Below are 26,813 nucleotides of genomic sequence, written 5' to 3' on the forward strand. Positions count from 1 at the left end.
AAAGGTTTTCGACCGGCACTGGGGTTCATTCTCTAACCTGTCTCCCTTGTCCTGTGACCCACCGAATGTTTTGGATATCCTTCGTAATGGATTTGCACTAGGTTTAGTCATTTCATCTCTTTGGGCCCATCTAGCTGCGATTAGTGTAGTCCGGGAACCGTGTGGGCGCATTGTGCCAGTGAAGATGTATGCCTCTCGGTTTTGAATCCTTCTTGAAGGACTGCTAACCATGGAGGCCTCTGTTTCCATCATGAGATTTGCCCACGGACCAGGTGTGCTTAAAGGAAACCCCCTTTGAGCCACTTCAGGCCATCTCCCTTCGGCTGCTTGCACTTACAGTGGTGGTCCTGTTGGCTGTCACCTCTGCCCATAGCCTAATCTCCCGACGGACCTGCCAAAGCTTGGGCTGGTGTGCGTTGAAGCCCATGTCCGCCCCCCATCCCCGCTGGTGCATGGAATCTATAATCCTTATTACTCCAAGTTGAGATCTTCCTCGTCCCAGACGCCTTCCATCCCTCTATGCCAGATGAATGGACTGAATGCCTGGAAGAGCTTGGGATATTCTGCACATTTTCAGGAGTTGAAGGAATATATGGTGCACAACATCCAGGGGAGGAAGGGCCAAAGGGCATTTTGGCTATGAGAAATGGTAGGCTCCTCATTGCATGTTGACTGGGACGAGGAAGACCTGGAGTAATGAATAGTACCAGTAAGTAATCTGGTCATTGGCAGGATTCTTCCCGCATAAGACCAGCACACGCGCCTGTTGGCCCATTCTGAGTGTTAATGATTGCACAGTCTGGCTCAAGGAGTCCAACACTGTCTTCAATTTTTCCTCAGTGTGTGTGTGCATCGTATTATCTGTGCTTAAGACTATCGCACGTACATCTGGTCTTTATAGGTTTTGATCCTTTTTATCTTCATTATAGCTCAGGAGGGGGCATTGATGTGGTGAGATCTCCAAACCTGAGTGTTTAGAAGAGCTGTGGGAGCCGTGCATCCTTCACTATGCCCGTGCATGTGTTTGGAAGAGCTGTGGGAGCCGTGCATCCTTCACTATGCCCGTGCATGTGTTTGGAAGAGCTGTGGGAGCCGTGCATCCTTCACTATGCCCGTGCATGTGTTTGGAAGAGCTGTGGGAGCCGTGCATCCTTCACTATGCCCGTGCATGTGTTTGGAAGAGCTGTGGGAGCCGTGCATCCTTCACTATGACCGTGCATGTGTTCTTTGGTTTAAAGCGCTATATAAAATTTGTAAAGGTCTCCCGGCCCCCCTTCATTCCTACTGAATGCACACGATCTGCTCATTCCGTGGTCGACAACGCGCCTCTGGCCAAGGTGTGTGGTACCCATTGAATGATACATAACCGTGCATGGCACATAGGCCATGAGAATCCATTTTGTTTAGTTACTGACTCAATTTTTCTACTAGGCCACATGTAACTGCTGAATGCAGGCCTGCACTTCTCCCCTTTATTGTCTGTGCACGGCTAGGAAGCCAACCCCCCACCTCCTCCCCTCTGCCGGCTCCACGGCTGTCCTGTTCTCACGGAAGCTTGGGCGCGAGAAGTAACAAACTAAACACTGTATCGCTCATCCTCCTTTTACATCTCTGCCCTGTGTGAGACCGGGCCGGAGTCTGGTCCTGGAAAAAACCATTTGTCTTCACAAACCTGCCTCTGCATCAACGGACCCCTTTTAGAGAAATATAGACCAAGCCCCCTCCCCCCACAGCCTTTTGATGTAACGGTTGCATGCCCCTTGCCCGTGTGCCACTCCATGTCACCGCCCTAGCACTAATCCCATGTGTGGCAATATATAACAAACGGTAAAACGCCCTCAATAGATCCAAGGGGATACTTGCTGAATGTGTTATTGCAATACTGCGTTAGATAAAGCACCTGAACCCATGTACCCCTTCTTTTTATTGCCTAGGTTAAAAGTTTACTGATATGTATTACATGTCGCGATTTATAAATTAATGCTCAAGATGTGTGGCCAAAAGGGCAAATGTTAGATAGTCTGAATCACTGCACGTGGTAATCGCCGGACCTCGCACCCCTCCCAGATGAGCCCAACTGACCCACGTGATCCACAAAGTTACAACTTGGAACCAAACAATCAAGGAATACCATCCATATGTGCTACTTATTGCCCAGGCCCCTTTATCCAATGAATACTACTGAATGGATCCCCTATAGCACACGTCATAGATGACGTGTTTTTGTAATATAATCAGTATTTTCTGTTATTTGGGCAGAGCGCTCTCGGAGTAAGCAGAGTCCGCTGCGTGCCCCATTTTACTTGTCTTTTATCTCACCTGCACTTGGTCCTGGTCTCATTCCCTACTGGGGGTGTGTCCATTAGTGTCTCTTATTTGGTTATTTTACTGTACGTGTAGGGAATGCCAGGTTTCAGATTTCCTAAATACAAATAGGAGAGCTGTGGGAGCAGTGCCTCCTTCACTATGGCGCTGCATGTGTAGCTGTGGGAGCCGGGCATCCTTCACTATGATGCTGCATGTGTAGCTGTGGGAGCCGTGCATCTTTCGCTATGGCGGTGCATGTGTAGCTGTGGGAGGCGTGCTTCTTTCACTATGACGCTGCATGTGTAGCTGTGGGAGCCGTGCATCCTTCACTATGGCGCTGCATGTGTAGCTGTGGGAGCCGTGCATCCTTCACTATGGCGCTGCATGTGTAGCTGTGGGAGCCGTGCATCTTTCACTATGACGCTGCATGTGTAGCTGTGCATCCTTCACTATGACGCTGCATGTGTAGCTGTGCATCCTTCACTATGACGCTGCATGTGTAGCTGTGCATCCTTCACTATGACGCTGCATGTGTAGCTGTGCATCCTTCACTATGACGCTGCATGTGTAGCTGTGGGAGCCGTGCATCCTTCACTATGACGCTGTATGCGTAGCTGTGGGAGCTGCGCATCTTTCACTATGACGCTGTATGTGTAGCTGTGGGAGCCGGACATCCTTCACTATGACGCTGCATGTGTAGCTGTGGGAGCCGTGCTTCTTTCACTATGACGCTGCATGTGTAGCTGTGGGAGCCGTGCTTCTTTCACTATGGCGGTGCATGTGTAGCTGTGGGAGCCGTGCATCCTTCACTATGACGCTGCATGTGTAGCTGTGGGAGCCGTGCATCCTTCACTATGACGCTGCATGTGTAGCTGTGGGAGCCGTGCATCCTTCACTATGACGCTGCATGTGTAGCTGTGGGAGCCGTGCATCCTTCACTATGACGCTGCATGTGTAGCTGTGGGAGCCGTGCTTCTTTCACTATGACGCTGCATGTGTAGCTGTGGGAGCCGTGCATCCTTCACTATGACGCTGCATGTGTAGCTGTGGGAGCCGTGCTTCTTTCACTATGACGCTGCATGTGTAGCTGTGGGAGCCGTGCATCTTTCACTATGACGCTGCATGTGTAGCTGTGCATCCTTCACTATGACGCTGCATGTGTAGCTGTGCATCCTTCACTATGACGCTGCATGTGTAGCTGTGCATCCTTCACTATGACGCTGCATGTGTAGCTGTGCATCCTTCACTATGACGCTGCATGTGTAGCTGTGGGAGCCGTGCATCCTTCACTATGACGCTGTATGCGTAGCTGTGGGAGCTGCGCATCTTTCACTATGACGCTGTATGTGTAGCTGTGGGAGCCGGACATCCTTCACTATGACGCTGCATGTGTAGCTGTGGGAGCCGTGCTTCTTTCACTATGACGCTGCATGTGTAGCTGTGGGAGCCGTGCTTCTTTCACTATGGCGGTGCATGTGTAGCTGTGGGAGCCGTGCATCCTTCACTATGACGCTGCATGTGTAGCTGTGGGAGCCGTGCATCCTTCACTATGACGCTGCATGTGTAGCTGTGGGAGCCGTGCATCCTTCACTATGACGCTGCATGTGTAGCTGTGGGAGCCGTGCATCCTTCACTATGACGCTGCATGTGTAGCTGTGGGAGCCGTGCTTCTTTCACTATGACGCTGCATGTGTAGCTGTGGGAGCCGTGCATCCTTCACTATGACGCTGCATGTGTAGCTGTGGGAGCCGTGCTTCTTTCACTATGACGCTGCATGTGTAGCTGTGGGAGCCGTGCATCCTTCACTATGACGCTGCATGTGTAGCTGTGGGAGCCGTGCTTCTTTCACTATGACGCTGCATGTGTAGCTGTGGGAGCCGTGCATCCTTCACTATGACGCTGCATGTGTAGCTGTGGGAGCCGTGCTTCTTTCACTATGACGCTGCATGTGTAGCTGTGGGAGCCGTGCTTCTTTCACTATGACGCTGCATGTGTAGCTGTGGGAGCCGGACATCCTTCACTATGACGCTGCATGTGTAGCTGTGGGAGCCGGACATCCTTCACTATGACGCTGCATGTGTAGCTGTGGGAGCCGTGCTTCTTTCACTATGACGCTGCATGTGTAGCTGTGGGAGCCGTGCTTCTTTCACTATGGCGCTGCATGTGTAGCTGTGGGAGCCGTGCATCCTTCACTATGACGCTGCATGTGTAGCTGTGGGAGCCGTGCATCCTTCACTATGACGCTGCATGTGTAGCTGTGGGAGCCGTGCATCCTTCACTATGACGCTGCATGTGTAGCTGTGGGAGCCGTGCATCCTTCACTATGACGCTGCATGTGTAGCTGTGGGAGCCGTGCTTCTTTCACCATGACGCTGCATGTGTAGCTGTGGGAGCCGTGCATCCTTCACTATGGCGCTGCATGTGTAGCTGTGGGAGCCATGCATCCTTCACTATGACGCTGCATGTGTAGCTGTGGGAGCCGTGCATCCTTCACTATGACGCTGCATGTGTAGCTGTGGGAGCCGTGCATCCTTCACTATGACGCTGCATGTGTAGCTGTGGGAGCCGTGCTTCTTTCACTATGACGCTGCATGTGTAGCTGTGGGAGCCGTGCATCCTTCACTATGACGCTGCATGTGTAGCTGTGGGAGCCGTGCTTCTTTCACTATGACGCTGCATGTGTAGCTGTGGGAGCCGTGCATCCTTCACTATGACGCTGCATGTGTAGCTGTGGGAGCCGTGCTTCTTTCACTATGACGCTGCATGTGTAGCTGTGGGAGCCGTGCATCCTTCACTATGACGCTGCATGTGTAGCTGTGGGAGCCGTGCTTCTTTCACTATGACGCTGCATGTGTAGCTGTGGGAGCCGTGCTTCTTTCACTATGACGCTGCATGTGTAGCTGTGGGAGCCGGACATCCTTCACTATGACGCTGCATGTGTAGCTGTGGGAGCCGGACATCCTTCACTATGACGCTGCATGTGTAGCTGTGGGAGCCGTGCTTCTTTCACTATGACGCTGCATGTGTAGCTGTGGGAGCCGTGCTTCTTTCACTATGGCGCTGCATGTGTAGCTGTGGGAGCCGTGCATCCTTCACTATGACGCTGCATGTGTAGCTGTGGGAGCCGTGCATCCTTCACTATGACGCTGCATGTGTAGCTGTGGGAGCCGTGCTTCCTTCACTATGACGCTGCATGTGTAGCTGTGGGAGCCGTGCATCCTTCACTATGACGCTGCATGTGTAGCTGTGGGAGCCGTGCATCCTTCACTATGACGCTGCATGTGTAGCTGTGGGAGCCGTGCTTCTTTCACTATGACGCTGCATGTGTAGCTGTGGGAGCCGTGCATCCTTCACTATGGCGCTGCATGTGTAGCTGTGGGAGCCGTGCATCCTTCACTATGACGCTGCATGTGTAGCTGTGGGAGCCGTGCTTCTTTCACTATGGCGCTGCATGTGTAGCTGTGGGAGCCGTGCATCCTTCACTATGACGCTGCATGTGTAGCTGTGGGAGCCGTGCTTCCTTCACTATGACGCTGCATGTGTAGCTGTGGGAGCCGTGCATCCTTCACTATGACGCTGCATGTGTAGCTGTGGGAGCCGTGCTTCTTTCACTATGGCGCTGCATGTGTAGCTGTGGGAGCCGTGCATCCTTCACTATGACGCTGCATGTGTAGCTGTGGGAGCCGTGCATCCTTCACTATGACGCTGCATGTGTAGCTGTGGGAGCCGTGCATCCTTCACTATGACGCTGCATGTGTAGCTGTGGGAGCCGTGCATCCTTCACTATGACGCTGCATGTGTAGCTGTGGGAGCCGTGCATCCTTCACTATGACGCTGCATGTGTAGCTGTGGGAGCCGTGCTTCTTTCACTATGACGCTGCATGTGTAGCTGTGGGAGCCGTGCTTCCTTCACTATGACGCTGCATGTGTAGCTGTGGGAGCCGTGCATCCTTCACTATGACGCTGCATGTGTAGCTGTGGGAGCCGTGCTTCTTTCACTATGGCGCTGCATGTGTAGCTGTGGGAGCCGTGCATCCTTCACTATGACGCTGCATGTGTAGCTGTGGGAGCCGTGCATCCTTCACTATGACGCTGCATGTGTAGCTGTGGGAGCCGTGCTTCCTTCACTATGACGCTGCATGTGTAGCTGTGGGAGCCGTGCATCCTTCACTATGACGCTGCATGTGTAGCTGTGGGAGCCGTGCATCCTTCACTATGACGCTGCATGTGTAGCTGTGGGAGCCGTGCATCCTTCACTATGACGCTGCATGTGTAGCTGTGGGAGCCGTGCTTCTTTCACTATGACGCTGCATGTGTAGCTGTGGGAGCCGTGCATCCTTCACTATGGCGCTGCATGTGTAGCTGTGGGAGCCGTGCTTCTTTCACTATGACGCTGCATGTGTAGCTGTGGGAGCCGTGCATCCTTCACTATGGCGCTGCATGTGTAGCTGTGGGAGCCGTGCATCCTTCACTATGACGCTGCATGTGTAGCTGTGGGAGCCGTGCATCCTTCACTATGACGCTGCATGTGTAGCTGTGGGAGCCGTGCATCCTTCACTATGACGCTGCATATGAAAGCTGCTTGTTTTCCTTCTACACAGGGCGTGCTGGCCGCTGAGAAGCAGAGCATTGTGGCTCAGTATGAAAAGCTGCACAAACTTCTGGAGGAGGGAGAGCAGACCGTGATTAGAAGACTGGAGGAAATGGAGGAAAAGATCGCTGGCATTGAAAGAGAAACGATGGAACACATGTCCAACCTGGGGCGACTAATAGCAGAGATCCAGGGGTCCTGCCAAATGCCGGCCCAGGAACTCCTGCGGGTAAGATTCAGCATGAAGTTCCTGCCACCCTGACTTCTCTCTACCTCGCCTCTTTATATAAGACCTGTTATCAGTTTTAAGTTCCACAATATACTGAAGAGAAGTGCACACTGTAAGGACGCCTACGTCTCGAGATCCATTGAAACCCTATACACACATAAGAAAAGAGGAACCCTGTGAGGATTGCTAGAAAGGACTAGTTACCTTAATGCTATGCAGAGTGATGAACTAACCTCTTTAACTGACTCTGCTCATTTTCTTAAGGAAGATCTAAATGTGTTTTTTAGATGTCGGTAATCGGGGAAGTGACGTTCTTGTGTAACCGTTTTAACAGTAGCTCTGCATGTACTGAGTTTTTATATTCTTCTATGCCGCTGGTCTCATGGAAATAATGTTGTGTATGTTCGATTTACTTGCGGCTGAATAAAACATTTCTTCTTCTTCCTTAACAAAAACATAATGGACAACAATATAATGTCTTCCTTATTGACCAAGCTGTGTTACCTATAATGACTGGATAAATAGCAAAAGGACAAGCGAGGAGGGCAAATGGCAGTGGCATATATGAGCTGTAACACAGACGCATCCCGCTAGATCACCAGTAAAGAGCCCTAGCTTGTGAGCTTCACGGGTGCTCGCATCGGAAGGCACTAGATTTCTTAGCAGGGACATAAGCAGGGTTGTTGACATGCTCGTAATCACAGAATATAAAGGCCTGGAGAATATGGTGATGGGGGGGGTAATGTAAAGGCTAACGGCCCGATTACGACTTTGGCTCCGGTGGTATTAACCGTACCGGCGAACTCCCCGGAGCTAATAGCGGGCTCAATGGGGAAAATTCATGTCCTTACCGTCGGCGGATTTCCCGCCGGCGGTAATAGCGCGAATTTTCAGCAGATTTCCCCCCAGCCAAGAGCGGGGGCGAAATCCACCGAAGTCCTGATTTGGCATACCCATAAATCCGGTGGTAATAGCGCGACTGCCGGATTTAAGGGTTACTGCCAAAGTCGTGATGAGGCCCTGTGTCTAGGTTGATGACTGTGTTGATCAAGGCGGAGAGACAAGTTTGCTTAAGGTCCACAGATCCAGTTTGTACGAAAAGTGCACTTTGAGTGTAGTTGTTGGTGTGAGATTCACAGTGTTAAAATCTCCGAGAGACCGAGTGTACTAATTTGGCAGAAAAGCGCAAGTTGGAGATGTTGGTGATGAGCGAGTCACCCCTGTGAGGTCCGGTAAAGGGAACCGGCAAGCGCTTGATTTGATCGAGTTTGTTTTGGGAGAGGGCATGTTGCAGCTTGGCCAATCACTCCTGTAGATTATTGCCACGCTTATCTCCTTCACTTCCAGTTGGTAGGTTTGATTGGGGGGGAGGGCAATGGGATAAACCATATTTTCAAGGTCGTTATACGAGATGAGGTCCGCGATTTGCAGCTCAAGCGTCTGCTGAGTGAGCATTGATCAGCATGGGAGAGGGTGTGCACGTGGTGTCTGGGTGTTGGATGGGGCAAGGGTGACCGTCACAAGGCTGGCTTGGGTTGCTTGTTGATGGTCTCTAGGTGCTCATTTACTGTGTAGGGTCCATTCTTTTAAACTTGAAGCTCTGTAGAGAAGACTTGGTGTAGCACAAGGTGAAGTCGAGCAGGAGTGTCTCAAGGCAGGCAAACCGAGCCTGTAGGAGGCACGGTGGCCAGTGGCCTGTGACGGGTAGCCTTCTGGGCCCTTCATGATGATGGGGTGCCACCAGACTTCCAGTTGCTTCCATGGCTCAATTGACACATTAGGAGGGTTCATGCTCTAAGTCGGTGACATTTAGCACTATTCTAGTGGTAGTAGATTCAAGGTCTGAAATGATGTCCCTGATGTTGGACAAGGATAAAGGGTATGCGGTGGTGCACAATAATGGGAACTGGGTGAAGGATCTTGGCAAGAAGGTTCCTCTCTAGACCGAGGCATGCGATAGACCTTTGCTCAACACCTTTGAATGGTCCATCAATCGGCTTTATGAAGAGAGGTGCTTAGGAGTTAAGTCAGTGCTGACCCTGTTAGGCAGAATCCTGAGCAGTGCCCTTAGGGACCACTACACACAATTAAGACCACAAGTGGTAATACAAGTTCACCTTTGGTACAAGCCTGTATTACACAGTGAAAGTGGTAGCAATGGCTGAGCAGCCAGACTTATCTCAAGAGTAAATGAGCAGTAGTAGCGATTACACAAAGGACCACAATTACTGTGACTCAAGCAAACACTGACTCAAGGTTTCAGGTAAAAAATATAAGTACATTTATTTTTAAACCATCTGTTCATAAAACACTTCACTTCTATAAATTCAAAACCACATGTAAAATACACCACACACAACCAATTCCACTTGTTCCAGCAAATTCAAGGTAAGTACATTAGGATTTGACAGACCGGTGTTGCCATACTAACGCGTACCCGCAAATAGAAATGCTCACAAAGTTAAAACACTCTTTGTACTTTAGAATTTCAAACAAAGGAAAAGTGGATAAAATCATTGGCAATACGTTTGTCAAGGCAAGGGAATCGGAGGACTTGTTCAAAGATACAGATTAGTCAATAGGCCTGCGCCAGTGTCAATGGAGCAGATGTTCAGTTGCCGAGGATCATACGTTGAACAGTTCGAGATTCGAGATGCCAGGAGTGGTGGTCGGTCAAAAGGCTGAAAAAAAAATCTCGAATAACAGAAATCTCGAAAAAAAGGGTGGAAAAAAAAAATATCGAATTTTTTTTTATTTTTTATATATGTATTTTTTTGGGTCAGGCAAGTAAAAAAAAGGGTTAAAATGAAAAAATAGAAAAAAGGGGGTTGGGGGGAACCCCCCCATTTCGAAAAAAAGTCATAAAAAAATTCGATATTTTTTTTTTTCTGCCTTTTTTTTCGAGATTTTTTTTTTTTGAGATTTCGAACTTCGGTATTATGACTATAAACCGCCAGGAGTACTTGGATATTGTCAGATGGAAGGAAGTTATAAATTGAGAGGGAAGAAGGAACCTATCTTTGTGGAGGAAAAGGGTTCACCCCGATTCCGGATGGTCAGTCGGAGAGAATGACCAAATGTGCACAGTACCTTATTCCTTTGGCGAAAGCTGGTGCCACGGCAGTTGTTCCTGCAGACTCACAGTTCCTGCGGCTTCAGTCGTGGGGACAAGAAGGGCGACGTCTGGAGTGATCTGCACTACCCAGGGATGAGGCCAGCAGCAGTGAAAAAGACAGATGAATAAAAGGTGCGCTCCTTTAAATCAGGAGATCGCTCTTCTAATGGCTATCCAGACCACTACAGCACAGCAGTAATTTCGACCCAGGAGAGGATTCTCTGACTGAAGAAAAGGTGAGCTGGTTGAACCCACCAGGCTCAAGGGAAGAAGACTCTGGACTGGATCTTCTCTTGTCGTTGAAGGGTAGATAGCTCAGGACTGCAGCAGGGCTTCACCGGGACTCGGGAGTTGCAGCAGCCGTCTTTTTCTCTGCTTCTCTTCAGTTCTTTGCAGTTCCAGTGGCGACTCTGACTTCTAGCCCAAGAGTCCTGCCTTTTATGCCATAATCCCCCATTAACACAGCCTGGCTGTCAATCACTCAGCGACTTGGGTCTCCAAGGACCCCCTGTGCAGGGGGTGACTACACCTCTCCCTCATATTCAGCCCACCTAGACACCAATGGAGGGCTTCTGGTCAGAAGCCCGCCAAAGGTCGGCGAACGAAGGAGGCAAACCTGGTTTGCCACGCAAAGAAAGACCCAAGAAGGATGTTAACAAAAAGAAATGGCGATTAAACCCAACTGGAGCCGAAATAAAAAGTATTTGGGCAAGCGGGTTTAAAGTTCGAGGCTACTAAAATAGCCAAAAACGTTACCACATTATTAATATAATCATGGTAGGAAAATTAGGGTAGATACCACTGCCACCAGCCAAGTCTTAATGTTAAGGGAGTGAAACAATGCTCCAAGAGGCACAGATAAAAAGGGCTAAGAATGAACTCTCTCCAATACGCCATATAAGATGGGGTGTACTGGATCCGTGGTAAAAGTGACTATGTAAAGTTAATGGCAACTTTACCCTTTTCTGGGGGACAGTAGTCTGTCCCAGAAAATGGAGTAGGTGGGAAGTCTGAGACAACCCTGTGTCACTGCACTGAAGGTGCTGTGTAACACACAGAGTGGGGCTACTGAAGGGGTGTACTCCAGAGTCCATAATCACAAAAACAGTTGAAATAAACATGGCAAAACACATGTAAGAGTGGGGAAAAAAAGCTCACACTCTTACGAGGTGGACAAAATAAACTCCAGAAATCCAGCAAAGCTGCTGAGGGACTCACTAGGTGAGGGAAATTAGCCATAGAATGAGAATTTTCCCTAACCAAGTCCAATGATCAATAGCCAACGGCAGGGCCCAGAGTCAGTCATTTCATCATCTGCACCTCATTGTCCTCCCCTTAATGGCCCCATCTGGGAACGCAAGCACCTCAAGCACACACGGGTCCAATATGGGAATCTCAAGACTGAAGCAAAGCGTGTCCAGCAACATCCAACTGGCCTTTCTCCAATACCGAAAATTCAAGCAGTAACTAGGTAGAAGCAAACTTCACAAGCTTCCCAGCCACAGGAAATGCTTCGTCCTCCTCGAATTATTCAACTAGGATATGAAATTGGTGGACACTCATGCCCCCTAAAACATAGTTGCGCTAAGACCAAACAACCCCTTAGTACACCCCTGAGTTTGCCTCCAACAAACACTTAATCTGAGCCCACAAAAAACAAATCCCTGGAGACCTCATCAAACCTCAAAACTCTCTGCTCCAATCGTAGGATTCTGCTGACTAAGGCCAAAGCTGCTTATTACTCCACCGCCATTGCAGACTCTAACAGGGGAAAATCCCTCTTTGAAGTAGTAAATCATTTTTCCCCCAAAAAATCAGAGCGATTGATTGAACCTCGCATAGCATTAGCGAACCCAGCATGCACACTGCCTCTCTGGACCAAATTCTCTCCTCTAAAAGTGATTTCTGTTCTCAAACCTACTTCCTACTTGGATGAGATCATCACAACTTCTATCATCAAACAATTGATGGGACCAGCGCTCAACTCGCTCCTCAGCACCATTAATGCCTCTCACAGAAGGGTCATTCCCGGACACCCTCAAGATGGTCTCATGCAACCTCTTTTGAGAAAAAACCACCATAGACCCAGGACACCTGCCCAACTACCGACCCATTATAAACCTCCCATTCATTAGCCAAATCTTGGAAAGGTAAGTCTCAGTCAGGGAGTGTGGCATCAAGACGGCCACCATCTAGGTGGAGGATTGTGCCCTCCAAATCCTGGACAAGGGCGACTCCTGCTTCTGCATCCTCCTTGACTTCTCGGCTGCATTCGACTCAATCAACCACCGCATTCTCCACTCCCTTCTTACCGACAGTATGGAATTCTGTGTCCCTGTCCTGAATTGGGTTGATCTACTATCACTCGGGCAGGCACCAGACCATCCAGATTAACTGGTTCGATTTTAACTCAATCCCGGTCTCCTGCAGTGTCCCAAGGCTCGATCCTCTCATCAATCTGTTTGAACCTTAACATGGAGCCTCTGGGCACTCTCCTCAAAGAACCCAACATAGGCATCCAAAAACTTGCAGATGACACCCATTTATAAAAAGCCCACAGGATGTCAGTTGTCTCTGCGATTATCTCTCCATCATCCAGTCCTGGATGTTGACTGCCTACTACAAACTTAAATCATCCAAGAGGGAATTCATACTCGGGCCACATGCTCAACCACTTGTCCAACAATGGCTAATTGATGGGCACCTACAAGGCTTTGGTCCACAACTCTGAGATTCAGGAAAATCCTTAGGATTCACCATTGACAGCAGCCTGTCCCTCCAGAAACAGACAAGAAGGCCCAGACATCCTGGCTCCAAATCTTCGCCCTTTGCAAAATCAAACCCTTCATCACACCGCAGGACTTCCAGGCCATAGTGCCAGACCCTTGAGGTCTTCACATCGAAGAATGAGGGAAATGACCACCAGATAGGGGTCTCGGCCACTCCTTTGGATCCCCTAAGAGCAATCCATCAAGCTGCAGAGACATTTCTCTAAATCACCTGTGTTCTACACAAACTACAGTGTCTTCTCCTCCAGGCTAGGATTCTGTTCAAGACTGCATGTATCTTCTACAAAGCAGTCACGAGCAGCCCACCAGCGTACCTGGCGGCTAATCTCCACAAATGTGGAGGCACACACTCCTCAACCAGCAAATCAATCAACCAGTTGAATCAGAACTTGTCTGCAATGAGAGGAACCGCAAACAATCACTCTCTTGTCACGCAACCACCCTTGGAACTCGATCACGCTATATCCACTCGGAATGTTCCCATTTCACAAATCTCACAAAGTACTAATCCCAATGGATGCCCATACAGATGCACACAGGTACTGCGCTACTTCTAAAAGATACAAGCCCACACGCTGCCGCCCTCCCTCTGTACAGCACTCTGCTCCTTGTGAGCTGAGTCTGCGCTTTATACAATACATTAAACATAATAAAAAATAGATAATAAACGTTAGTACCCGGCGAGGGCGCAATCGGAATGAGTCATTCTGATTGGCCCTCGCCGAGTCGTTACCAGGCTGGGAATCCCTCTGTCAGGATATGCGGATGTAAGAGTAGTCTCCTACTGCAGGGGGTTGTTGCTTCTCCTATGCGGATGTAAGAGTAGTCGCCTACTGCAGGGGGTTGTTGCCTCTCCTATGCGGATGTAAGAGTAGTCGCCTACTGCAGGGAGTTGTTGCCTACTCTTTTTACTGATGTACAGTGAAAGGTAAATGCTTTTCCCTACCCCTACTCCTATAACAGCCCCTTCTGGTGGGGTCTTGGACACACCCCTGGGGGTTGTTAGGCAGAATCATATGGAGTAGCCTTTGGGAAAACCACACACAATTAAGACTACAAGTGTAAGTACATATTCACCTTTGGTACAAGCCTGTACTACACAGTAAAGTGGTAGCGATGACTGAGCAGCCAGGCTTATCTCAAGAGTAAGTGAGCAGTATCAGAAGTTACAAAAAGGAAAGCAATTGCTATGGTTCAAACAAACACTGACTCAAAGTTTTTGAGTAAAAGAATATACATTTAATTACACAATCATTTGTAAAACAGTTCACTAAAGTAAAGCAGCAGAAAATCACACTCTTAATATACTGCACAACAACAAATCAATTCTGGACAAGTTAAGCTCAAAATGAAGTGTGAGCAAAATGGCACTCCAGCAATTTAAAAAGGCAGGGAAAAACAAAGTTATCAACACCAACAACAAGTGATAGGCAGCGCAGCCTTTAAAAGGCTTACTACAATGAGGATTCAAAACAATAGGCCTGGGCCAATGTTAATTGTTCAGAGTCTTTGCAGAGGATCACACAGTTCAGAGTAGTTTGCGGTTAAGTCTTTGCCAAGAGTTCGAAACGAAGTTGGTTGGAAGGAAAGTTACAAAAGAGTGGAGAAGATCGTCTCAATGTGATACCCTATGGGCAGACTTTCTGGATAAATACGCCCCTGAGGTAGTGAAGGGGGCAGACACTGCCCAAGCTTAGTTTGAATTAAGCACCCCCACGGTAGAGTAGTGACACTCTTCAATCCCAGAAATACACGATTAGACGTCACAGAGAAAGACCAAAGAAACTGAACTGAAGACGTAAGAGCGCACCCCAACAAAGGAGATCCCAAGTAAAATATCAAGTACAGAACCCGTACACACTTTAAAATTAGAATATACGCACGGACCTACATTAATTTTTAAGAGTTATAGTCCCAGCCTGGGGGGATGAGCGGGGGGGGGAATTGATGAAACGAGAATGAGAGAAGTAACTCATTGTGATCTGTCAAAATTAGTCGCCAGAACGACCTGTGAATGTACGATACTATGCTAGGGTACCAACAGGTACAATATTTCTATGTTCCTTTGTTGTTCACTTCCTCTTTGCTTTTATGACAATATTTTGACATACAAATATGTATGAAGGAACACTCATTGTTTGCTTACACTCGAATACGAGAAAATTGTTTCTTTTTCTTCTATGTAAAACCTAATAAAACCAAATTTAAAAAAGGAGAGTAGAGAAGGACAAGCCCTCGGATTGGCAAAAGATTTAGAACACTTTCACTGTGGTCGGATGGAACGAACAATCTGGTTTTAACAGTACCTTGGAAGAAGAAGCTGTAGCTGAGGCAGAAGTTCCTGGCAGGTCCTGCAGGCTCACGGTTCCTGAAGCGACTGTCAGACTGACACGAAAGAGGAAGACTGGAGGGTCCTGCACCGCCCAGGGAAGAAACTAGCAGGAGAGCAAAGCAACGAATAAAAGGTGAGCTCCTTGAACCACAAACAGGGTCCGGTCCTCCTGGCTATCCGGTTCACTGCAGCGGTGCACAGCAAATTTGACCAGGGGAGGGAGACCTTGCTGGGTGTTTGGTGAACTGGTTGGTCCCACCAGCTCAAGGGAAGAAGATTCCTTGCAGATCTTCTCTGTCGTTGAAGTTTAGGAGATTTGGACCTGCAGCAGGGCTTCACCGGGAGGTTCAGTAGTTACAGGAGTCCTCTTTCTTCAGCTTCTCTTTGTTTCTCTCGATCCATTGGTGACTCTGCCTTCCTAGTCCCAGAGACCTGCTTTTTATGCATTTTCCTCCCCTTGACACAACCTGGCTGTCAATTACACAGCAGGGTGGCTGTCCTAGCAGGACGGTTACCTAGCCAATCAAACAGGAGTGCGACTTGGGTCTCCAAGGAGACCCTGTGCAGGGGGCCTAAAATCCCTCCCTCACATTCTGTCTACATAGACTCTCAGGTGCCTAAGGAGGGCTTCTGTGCAGAAGCCTGCCAAAGGACGGTGAACTAAGGAACCAAACCTGGTTTGGTGCGCAGAGTAAAACACGAAAAAGACCTTTACAAAAAGAAATGGCGAATAAACCCAGCTGGAACCAAATAAAAGTAAATCTGGTCAAGCGGATTAAAGTTCGAGGCTACTAACATAGCCTAAAACAGAACAAATGGTATTTTCATAGACCGCGGTAGAAGAAATATGGTAGATACCACTGCCACCAGCCAAATCTTAAAGAAAGGGGAACGAAATAATGTTCCATGAGAGACAGACAAAAAGGGCTAACTATTAACCCTTTCCAGAACTCTATGTAAGATAGTTAGTACTGGGTCTGTGAGTTTATAATGACTAATAGTCAAAGGCAACTTTACATGCACTGGGAGACGGTAGTCCGTCCCAGAAAATTGAGTTTAAGTGAGAAGTCTGAAAAAGACAATCCTGTGTCACTGCACTGAAAGTGCTGTGTGACACGCAGTAAAAAGATGATGCCTACGGAGTAGGTGAGGCTCCACCGTCTATGAACACAAAAATGTTAAACACACATCAAAACACATGTAAGAGTGGGGAAAAAAGGCTCACACTCTTACCAGGTGAAAGAAAGAAATCCTAGAAATCCAGCAAAGCTGCTAAGGGACTCGGTAGGTAAAGGAAATTAGCCATTCTGGTGAATTCTGCCTAACAGGGGTGGACAGAAGGCTCTGGTGGTTGGGGCGATGAGAATCGCATCAATTCTCTCTTCCAGTTCGATGGTAAGACATTCTCTATTTTCTGTGAGGGTAAATAGTGAGGTTCTAGATAATGCATATCCACCCCATCATAATGTATAATTCAGAAGAAGACTCTGTGCACAGCACCCCCACAACATGTAGCAATTTAACCCTTGTTAGCCGAACGGTTCCAACATAACTTGCTCACGTCCTAGAGAGTCTGTGGATGCAGCTTTTAACTTTCAACCCTACATTGGTGGGATATGGAAACCTTTCCCACTACACCACATATTCTGACCCATACGTCATCAGACCGGGGGTCTCCAAGTCGTCTTCCCATTTATATTTTGCATAGATCTGATCAGGCCCTCCTGTTTAAAGCCTTGTTTAAAACAGGGTTCAGTAAATCGTAGATATCGACTCTAGATCCATCCTATTAATCTACCAGCGTCGCACAAGTGGTCATGTTTCAGGTCAAACATTGTTTCTACTTTTATCTGTAAGAACCTCCTTAAAGTGCAAGAAGACGACTCAATGTTTCAATGTGTAGACAATTCTCCAATAACATTTCATCCGTGTCAATAGTTGGGCCACTCTCACCAAGCCTTTGTTAAGCAACATTGGAAACCTATAGGATCAACTAACCTCTGAGTTTCCCCGTTCCTGGAAAGGAGTAAAAGGGTAGGGCCATGCCGTGATTCCTCCAGTCTTTCTGCAATCCCCCCAAACTTTCCAAATTGCTCTCAAGGTTTGATACTCCCTACTCGTTTGGACCGACTTAGATGTATGTCTTGACTGGAGGAGAACAGATTTATCAGCATCGATCTTATATCCTGAGCCTGCATCGCGCACCTTCAGAGCCGGCGATGGTGCTGGAATCCATATCTGGGATCAGACAAATACAGCAGAACGTCATCGGCAAAGTGAATCCTGTTTCCCAACTTTAAAGCATTTTACCATACAATTCCCCTTTATTTGCATTGCCATTTACCAAATGTATTTATTTATTACTTAGTATTAGTTGTAAAGCGCTAGGACGAGAGGCATGGGGGGGGACTAACGAGACAAACACATGGGAACAGAAAAACCTAAAACAAATCCAGCAGAAGAACAAGACAGCATCAGGGACTAGGCGATCAGATCAATAATATAAAGCATTCTTTAAACTGCGCTTAAAGCAATCTTGAGGGGCGCAACCGCTCGGGTCGGGCAGGTAGGGCGTTCTCGAACCACGGTGCTGCACAGTGCCATGCTCCCTTGCTGACCATAGTCATGAGACCATTTAAGTGTCTTTTAATTGTGCCTTTATCCCCATAGGGATCCTCAGGAAGACCAAGGAGATGGAGCAATGGAATCCATCTGATGCACACATTATCTGCCCCTGATGAATGTCCGGCAGAGTCAAGCCATATAGGACAGAAACTTCTATAATTTGGCTAAGACAAACCTAGCGTGACAAATGAGTCTAGGCGACCAACGCTATGAGGAACCAGGTCATAGCGAAGTGTACATCAATGTGTTCAAGTATGTTATGGTGCATCATTTTTATACTAATTGATGTAAAAGTAGTTCTATGGAATTTTTACCAATTTCTATATTTGCAGTACAGTGTGGAATATCTCTATGGCATAGCTTTGTTTTTATTAATGTATAATAAAAATAAATTTAAAAAAATTGACACCATTGGAAAGACCTATTTGTTTTTAAGCTCATTCTAGAGGCCTATGAGGGCTCAAGTAGTCACCTTTCTTTGGTTTACCTAAAACAAGCTCTACGTTGTTAATATGAACATTAAGACTAGTAAGACAGTCAGGCGTCTTTGATAAGATTTGGGTCAAAAAACATGGCTAGTAAAAGCCGGGTCATTTAATGAAGACTCGACCGCTCCCGCAAAAGCTTCGCAACCATCAGTCTGCCATAGATTTGGAAGAGGGCTTAAGCATTGGCATAATCGGGTCTCAAAACTGGGTGTGAAATTCAGGCATAGCAGCGAAAAGCCAATATAAGAGGAACAAATTAACAGTATTATAATCAAAGTTTTGACATGTAGGGTGTCGCATCATAGCTGACTTGAACATCAATCTCGTGAAGCATCAAGGATGCTTTGTATAGCGGAATCCCCAAACTTCATGTCTGCTCTGAAAATCTTATAGCGCGATAAAATGGCTAAAGAGGGCACCGGGCCAGCTGCATGACGTAGCCATGACGCTGTGATCGTGAAAGTATCAACTTGCAACCTCTACAGCACGTTTCACGAATGATCTAGTGTTTAGCGTAACGCAGTCCAGGAAGGTAGTCCTATTTCTATATTTATTGACGCTGTACTGGGCACAATGAATGGTGTCACGAATTCCTGAACATCAGTACATGTAACGCCCTGAACCAGAGCAGCTCTGCACATATCCAAATGGTCAACCGGCTGCATAAGGTAATCCCCTTCTGCATTTGGGCTCAGGTTGGATTGTAGCGGTTCTTTTTCTACAGACACAGTAGGATCTAGTAACCATAGAAATTCTGCACTCTTCTATGTCCTAGGTCACAAGCCGGCTGCAGTAGGTTGCTGCCCTCTGTGCATAGGCTCAACATTAGTTGTTCTTTAGGCACAGAAAAGGGGGCACAGATGGGTGAGCCAAAGTTTACTGCATTGGGACATTGTTTGCCTCCCTGCAAACTAGATGCGCCAAATCAAACGTAGTGGCCTCCTTGCTCTCACGGTTGCCATATTCTTCCAGCTCTCTGCCACTTTCCTCGTCATTCCAGCTGGCATCTGTCATTGCTGCATCTATTGTTGAATACCTTTTGACTTCCTGAACACCTTGAACTTTCTGGCACAAGGCCCCAGTCGTTTTAGGGCTAGACCTTTCAAGTTAGTGTTGTTCATACTTGGACGTTCCACCATTCACTGTGACTTCATGCTGGTGCTTGTCTGTTTCCTTTTGGTGACACTGGTAATTTCCATTGCTCTCAATCAATTCAGACTGATTCTTCCATTTGGAGAAGGCACTGCACTGATTGGTGTTCATGACTCCGTACTTTTGTAGTTCTCCTACACTTCATTGCCTCCTGCACGGCTGCTTATATGCTGAGATCCTGGTCTTTCCTCTTTCTTTCCCCCTTGCTTCCTTGCATAAGTGTCTCTCTGTGTATGTAGATGTGTGTTCTGCTGACACATCTGGTGCATTTCTAAATTAACATTGCTGCTGTACACTGACTCCGGTTCTTTTCATTCACTTTGCGTGGTCGCCATGTTTGTCCTTGTCGTTTGCTTACTGTGGGTCCGGCACTTCGTTCCTGTCATGAATCTCTCCTGGTCATATGCCAATCTTATGAATGCCTCTGATTATTATGTGTGCACACATACCCCTATGCATGCACGTGAGGGACATACCACTGATACCCATCCCATTACACTTAGCTGAATGGTGTTTCATGTTAAACATTACTAGCTCGAGCTGTCCTTCCTGCAACCACCCTTTTCCACAGGACTATTTCTATACTAAAAAGACAACTGCACCTCCCCCTCTCAGAATACAGACTGCATACATCCCATAGGCACAAATCTCGCTCGACAATGGCTCCATTCCTCTTGGTTCTACTATGTCCATGTATCTGTACAGCCCACAGAGTTCCCTTGTCCTACATGACCACCACAACATCACGCTCCCGAATATGGGGTCCATGCTCAACGGTCCAATTTCTTGTAAGGGTTTATACTAGAAATGTAACAAATAGTTGATTTAAGTATTAGGCTGAAAACGGAATGGTTGGACAAGTATTCAGTCGGAGCCGAACACGAACATGTGGAACAGGGAAAGCTGCTGTGGCTCGAAGAGTCCATAATCTTAAAGGCATCAGTACAATTTACACTATCGTCTCAATGCTCACTCTCGTTGGAAAATAGAAAAACAAGCATTAAAGCAGCCTGCCAGATCGCAAAATGTGGCTGCCATCTTGTACTGGCTAGACGTGATATAGCCTCTGTAGCACTGCCTCAAGCAGTTGGGCCAATTCAAGGACTACTTGAAAAATGGCGTTGCATATAGCAGCAAGCCAAAATAAATGGGCATCGGATGGACACTGATGAATGTTAAAAATGATGCCAATCACCCAAATTGAAATGAGCGAAAGCGGTGAACCACACTAGTATTGCACAACCAGGACTACCGTTAGGGTGGCAAGTGCAACCTGAGTACACCGGGGTGGATTTGAAAAGGGGAGAAAAGCAGGCAAAGAAGCAAATGGGAACCACTGAAAACCATGCCAATGGAGGAATATGAAGGAATAGTGGTCAGGGGGGAGAGGTGCCTACCACAAGTGTGAACCCACCGTAAAATGCAAGGCCAGACCCTATTCTATCACATTAAAGGATGCCAATGGATCCCTTCGTTAAACCACAAATGTGTGTTCTCAATTGAAAGATCCATCTCTGTTCCAGTATGAACAGCCGTGTGTTCATTGAAAAGTAATTGAGGTCTGGTTTACGCTGTCAAGGTGCAATTCTGTATTCTGCTCCTATGTTTGTTTACCCTGACTGAAATCTTTCTGGTAGTCATGCCGACATATAGTAGATCACATGGACAGACTATGATGTACACTATATTTGTGGAATTTCCTAAATTTCCACTCCAATGTATTGACTAAACTGCACTGTCCTGTTGGTAAGGGACATACACTATAATTACCACAGGGGTGGTGACCCTTCACCCCGATCCTTTCTGTGTTCCATGCTCCCTCCAATGTATTTTGTAACCGTCTACCACGAAGGATATTGAAACTCGAATGTACCAGCCTGTCTGACATTTCTGACCCTCTTAAGTATAGACAAAGGTAACTGGGTCGCACAAACTGTTGATGGTGCAAGACGCCAGTACTTTCTTCAATATCCTGGTGTTAGTATATTTGGAGAAAGTAGTGACACAGATAAGCCTGTCTCAGGGTCCACTGTGTTCACGAGGAGACAAAAGAGCATCCCTATTGGTAAATCTAGCTCTCCTTGCAACCCGTTTCACCATTTTATGTGGGTAACCACGCTGTGTGAATCTCACGGCCAGGAGCTGTGCGTGTAGTTCAAAATCCAGGGCAACATGTTCAAGGCGGAGAAACTGCCCATCGGGCAAACCATCCTTTAGGGCGTTGGGTGCTGGCTAGAGTAAACCAACATAGCATTCCTATCAATAGGCTTATGGTACAGGCTGGTATATAGTGTCCAATAGACAAATCCAAAAATGGAATACAGTGCTTGTCTTGGGTACTTGTGAACTTTAGATCTTGGTGACATGTGTTCAGCCGCATTTCAAAGTCCAACAGTATGTTCTCTTCACCTGGCCAAATACAAAAAAAATCATCAATACATCTATACCAAAAGGATATCTGTTTTGAAAAGGGATTGTTGTAGATAAACTTGTCCTCGAAATCAGCCATAAAGATATGTGAAAGACTCTGGGCAAATGATGCCCCCATGGCTGTACCTTTCTTTTGCAGATAACGTTTGGGACCAAAAGCAAAACTATTACTGCATAGGGTCATCTGCAATACAGCCATGATAAATGGAAACAGTGTGCTCTTGGGGTCTTAGTGTCTGTGAGATGCCTTGGGGCATAGGTGTGCTTTAACAAGTTATGTTAACATAACATAACATGGTGTCCGCACTCGTGCGTCTGTTATTCCTTTGTTCAGAGATTGGCTCCTATACCTGGCTCCTATACCTGAGGAGACAATCTCTGCCCCTTCCTTGGTCTTATTTTACTTGTAGTCTATAGTCTATTTAATGTAACAGTGTGTTGCATTCTGGTCACACAGAAGGCATTCACTGTATGTTCCAAGTGGAGCCACACCGGCTGGTCTTGTGTAAGTATATTCCTTGTTAGTGCCTTAGGGTCCAGATACAGAAGCCACTCTTGCTGCCCCTTCATTGGGCTTGCATGGTGTGGCGCCTGTAAGAGTAACTGGCACAGAGGCATTGAGCTTCCATTTTCTGTGGGTAGTCTCAAGTCCAACCTGTGTGTACACCCCTAGTGGGATTCCTCATTGTTGTCTAGTGTGTGGTTCCCAGCCCTTCTTGTTCACCATCAAGGTCTAGCCCTCCTTCGTATTCTGTTCTGATTTTACCTGGTCTGTTTGCTCTTCTTGTTTATCCTCTTGCTATATGCGCTTGCCTGTCCTCTTATATCAGTATAGCCACCCTAAACCTACCTGGGTTACCCGTGTATCCCATGACACTTTCACTAATCCAGATTGTGGGCCACACTTTGTGTTTTTTGAGCTTCCCTTGTTGTTCAGGAGTGTGTGAAAGGGGAGCATACAGAAGACAGTAGTCCAGATAGAGGCAAGCATCGGTAGCAAAACACTCAAAACACTCACAAGCAGCCAGAAAAGACACACCCCGGGGAATCGCAACCTGGTCTACACCGAGATAACGGGAGTTTGTTACACATCCTTCCCAGTGGCATGAATACCTCGGGCTCTACAGAGAAGGACCTTGCTAGCACCCTGCACAGATTAGAAAAATGCTCTCGAGAAGAGACCGCATTTGCACACAGGAATAGGGTGAGGAATACTCAAACACCCCTGCAATCAAACGTTCTTAGTTTACAACCAACAGAGGGTCCGTCCTGCTACACACGGCACTCCCTGACCATCCAAAGAAGCAAATGACATTCAAGATGGCTGCCAGCCCTTTTATGGGTTTAGTCAGGTTCCCTCTTCTCATGTGACTCCAGGGAACTGAGGCAATCACAGCATGATTCCGCCCATAGAACGCATATGCAGACCTTCACCCAAAGGTCCGCTGAGGGGGAGGGGTTCCCAGACTATGTATAGCATGGCTCTCAGTCAGTCACGGGCAGTCGCAGAAACCGGGGGAGAAGTTTGGAAAATGAGGGATGGAGCAAGGAGACCGATGACTGAGGTAATTTGGAGAGAGAAGACTCTGGAGTGCCCCGAGAGTGAATGGAGTGAATCTACCAGGAGTGACCTGGAAGAAATGAGAAATCCACTGCTCCCACTCTGGGGTGAATTTGGAGGAAATAGATCAGGAATAGTGTGCAGTTGGTATCGGAACAGCAGCCAGAGGAAGACGGTGAGAAGTAGAGACCAGAAGCCGAAAGAGGGTATATAGTGAGAAATGGAGACTAGAGGTGGGGACAGAGGCAGATAGTGAAAAGTGGACCTGAGAGAAGGGGATTGAGACAACCTTGAGAAGTGGAAATCAGTAGTGCAAATAGAAGCTGTTGGAGATATTTCTTGGCAGTAAGCTTGGGTGGTAGTTTGGTGGTATTTGTGTAGTATAGTGGTGAGTCTAGACCATAGGGAATAGCCTGGTGATTGTTTATATACTGGGGTCACTGACGGTAAACCACGACTGGACTTGGTACACTCCAGAACATAACTTCATTCCCTTTGCTGTATTTTATTTACAATACCACTTTATGCCCGTTTGGTAGTATCTCAGAACACATTTACCATGTAAATCAAATCTGAACATTCATTCAGAGCCTCCTAGAAGAACACCATTTACAGTGACCATCTTTGCTTTGAATTTTACCACATGTGATACAGTGAAATACAATGCAATTACCACTTGCTTCACCTCTGTGTGATAACGCAAGGAACCAGGGCACATAATTAAGTACTGGAGCTGACTTGCTTCTTTTGCAAGTAATTGAGATTCGTGGATAAAATAAAACCGCATATTTAATGCATTGAAGAGATATGTACCTTTTTGTTCATTTGCCTGTGTTGACTTCAAAATCTGTTAGTTATGCAATGCATTTACAATACCTGCAGCAACAGTTACCACACTTTTGCTCTCTTGCCCCAGGCGATGATCCCTCCAGAAGTTCAGAGAATGACTGTAGCCCTCTCTCCCACTACTAACTTGGCAGAGAACACTATGCAACAACCTTGAGACACTTAGCCCTGAGAGCGGTAACTTCTATCCTTTGCAATTATGATTTTTTGGCTATTAATTCTGCATTGGGAAATACACTTCACTTCAGTAGAATTGGGAACAAACTCACTTTGGGGAGCCTGATATGTAGGAACCCATGTAAAATCGATATCTACATTTCTGATTTTAAAGCTACACACACCTCAATTATACTTGTCATGCTCACCTAGAGGATGTCTGGGTCAATGCGTGCCCGCACGTAGCAAGGTTGGGATCCCCCCCCCCCCCGCCTCAGACCGGTTGTTGGGAAACACCCCCACGGCAGCCCTCTGGATAGCTCTCGCATTGGGTCTTTTATCTGCCTCTCCCCTTCGTGCTTAGGATGGCTCAGCCCACACTCTTCCGAGAGAAAGCCTGCACACATCAGCAAGTGCCCCGCAGTCCAGACCACCGCCCAGGAAGAACAGCCCCATTGCCATCAGTACAGAATCCTTATAAACCAACCCCGGAGATCTGTCCCGTGATGTATGTGCCCTAAATGTAAGCAGAGCCTTCCCGACAGAGGGAGATCTAAAGGAACTGTATAGTGAAAGGTCTGAGCCCGACGGGGGTGGGGAGGGTCTTTTGGGAAAGTTTTGGATAAGACATTATTTTGGAAGAAATAGAGCGTCTCGAGCGTGAAGGCCAGGCAGGCCTCGATCCACGGCTTTTTAAACTATATATTTATTGTGTTGAAAACTGAGTCAGAGTGCGTCATCCTGTCTATGGGGGATCACCTTACTCGGTGAGACCTAACCTGGGGAGGAGAGCTGGTTCAACCACATCATTTTTCCTTTTGTAGACATGTTTACTTTTCACGCTTTTTGTACAAGAAATCGGACAGGCATTAGGTTTTTGTTAGCATAGGCTATTCTGATTTGACAGACTCCAGTATTATTTATTATTTGATGGTCGAGACTACTCCCATCTTAGTTTAAAAAAAAAAACTTTTTTAAACAATTTGTATTGATTTCAACAAACAACCAAAAAGAACCAGACAGTGAACAACAATTATACATTTCAATTATTATATACAGTTTCTTGATGTGTCCCCCGCCTCCCTGGTACCCCACATCACCGCCTTCCAGCACTCTATCTGAGGTCACCCCTTCCTCTGCTTCCCCTGAGGAGCCTTCGTCTTCTGGGCCAGTCTGGGCCGGCCCTGACAGTGTAGCTACTAAGTGCCTCCACGCTATCAATGTCTCTGCTTCTTCATCTCCCCCTCTATTAACTGCTTCACTCCACACCACTGTTTCCGCATCCGGCCATAGTAATGCCTATTTGTGGTCTATTACTTGCTCTCCAGCTCATGGCGCTTCTGCGCTTCGCAAGTATATAAGCCATGTTTCAGCTTACGCGACCTGGGGAACCCCCCCCCCCCCCACCATGCATGCCCACAAAGATTCCACCTCCAGCCTAATCTCCTTTTCAGTTAAACGGTGGGCCACCCCCCTCCACAATCTCCTTATTTCCAGGCACACCCAGAACATGTGCACCTGTTCCGCATTCTCCTTCCCACATTTAGGACATGTTAGCGTTCCTGCATTCTTAAACGATGCAATCTTCTGAGGGGTCATGTACGCTCTATGGGTAACATATAACTGGATTTGTTACAGCCTCGCGTTCCTGGACACTTTTGTATTAACCTTGTACCCTCACCCACAACCCATCACTCATAGATTCCCCAGCTTCCTCTTCCCAATCCCGTCTCAGCTGAGTCACCTCTTTTCCCACCCTTGACATCAGCAGTTCGTAGATTCATGGCCTCCGTCTGACACATCATAAAATGTTTCTATGGCCGTGTCGGACTGACTCCCCAGCACTAATTCTGACCAAGTGTCCTTTATCTTCTGCACCAACCTAGTATAAGTAATGTACTGTCCCTGGTGTAGTCCGGTGTCCTCCACCAGTGTGTCAAACTCCACCGCCTTCCCATTCCGCCACACATCTCCCAGCGTTCCTATGCCAATCAGTTCCCAATGTTTCCAGACTATCTTCCACAGTTGCTCATCCACCCCATTCAGTGCCGCTAGCGGCGTCTGTGGGGAACAAGGGTACGGGTTCTCCATTGCCCGGCAAGCCCGTCGCCATATCTTCCATCCCAAGTCTAACATTCTTGTCCCTCCACCTTGCTGTGATTTTGGCAACCATATCAATTCTTTCAGGAAGA

At 47.4% G+C, this 26,813-nt stretch overlaps 1 protein-coding gene across 1 annotated transcript in view; it reads left to right on the forward strand.

The window, feature by feature from the left end:
* The window catches only part of LOC138447917 (zinc finger protein 84-like), a 457,921-nt gene that overhangs the window by 83,712 nt on the left and 347,396 nt on the right, over window positions 1-26,813 (forward strand). The window contains exon 3 of the mRNA XM_069604436.1: window positions 6,909-7,127. Coding sequence (XP_069460537.1) covers window positions 6,909-7,127 — 219 coding nt within the window. The remainder of the gene's footprint in view (window positions 1-6,908; window positions 7,128-26,813) is intronic.

This window comes from Ambystoma mexicanum, chromosome 3q (assembly GCF_040938575.1).
Source record: "Ambystoma mexicanum isolate Mex_15411 chromosome 3q, UKY_AmexF1_1, whole genome shotgun sequence".
In the NCBI taxonomy this organism is placed as follows: domain Eukaryota; kingdom Metazoa; phylum Chordata; class Amphibia; order Caudata; family Ambystomatidae; genus Ambystoma; species Ambystoma mexicanum.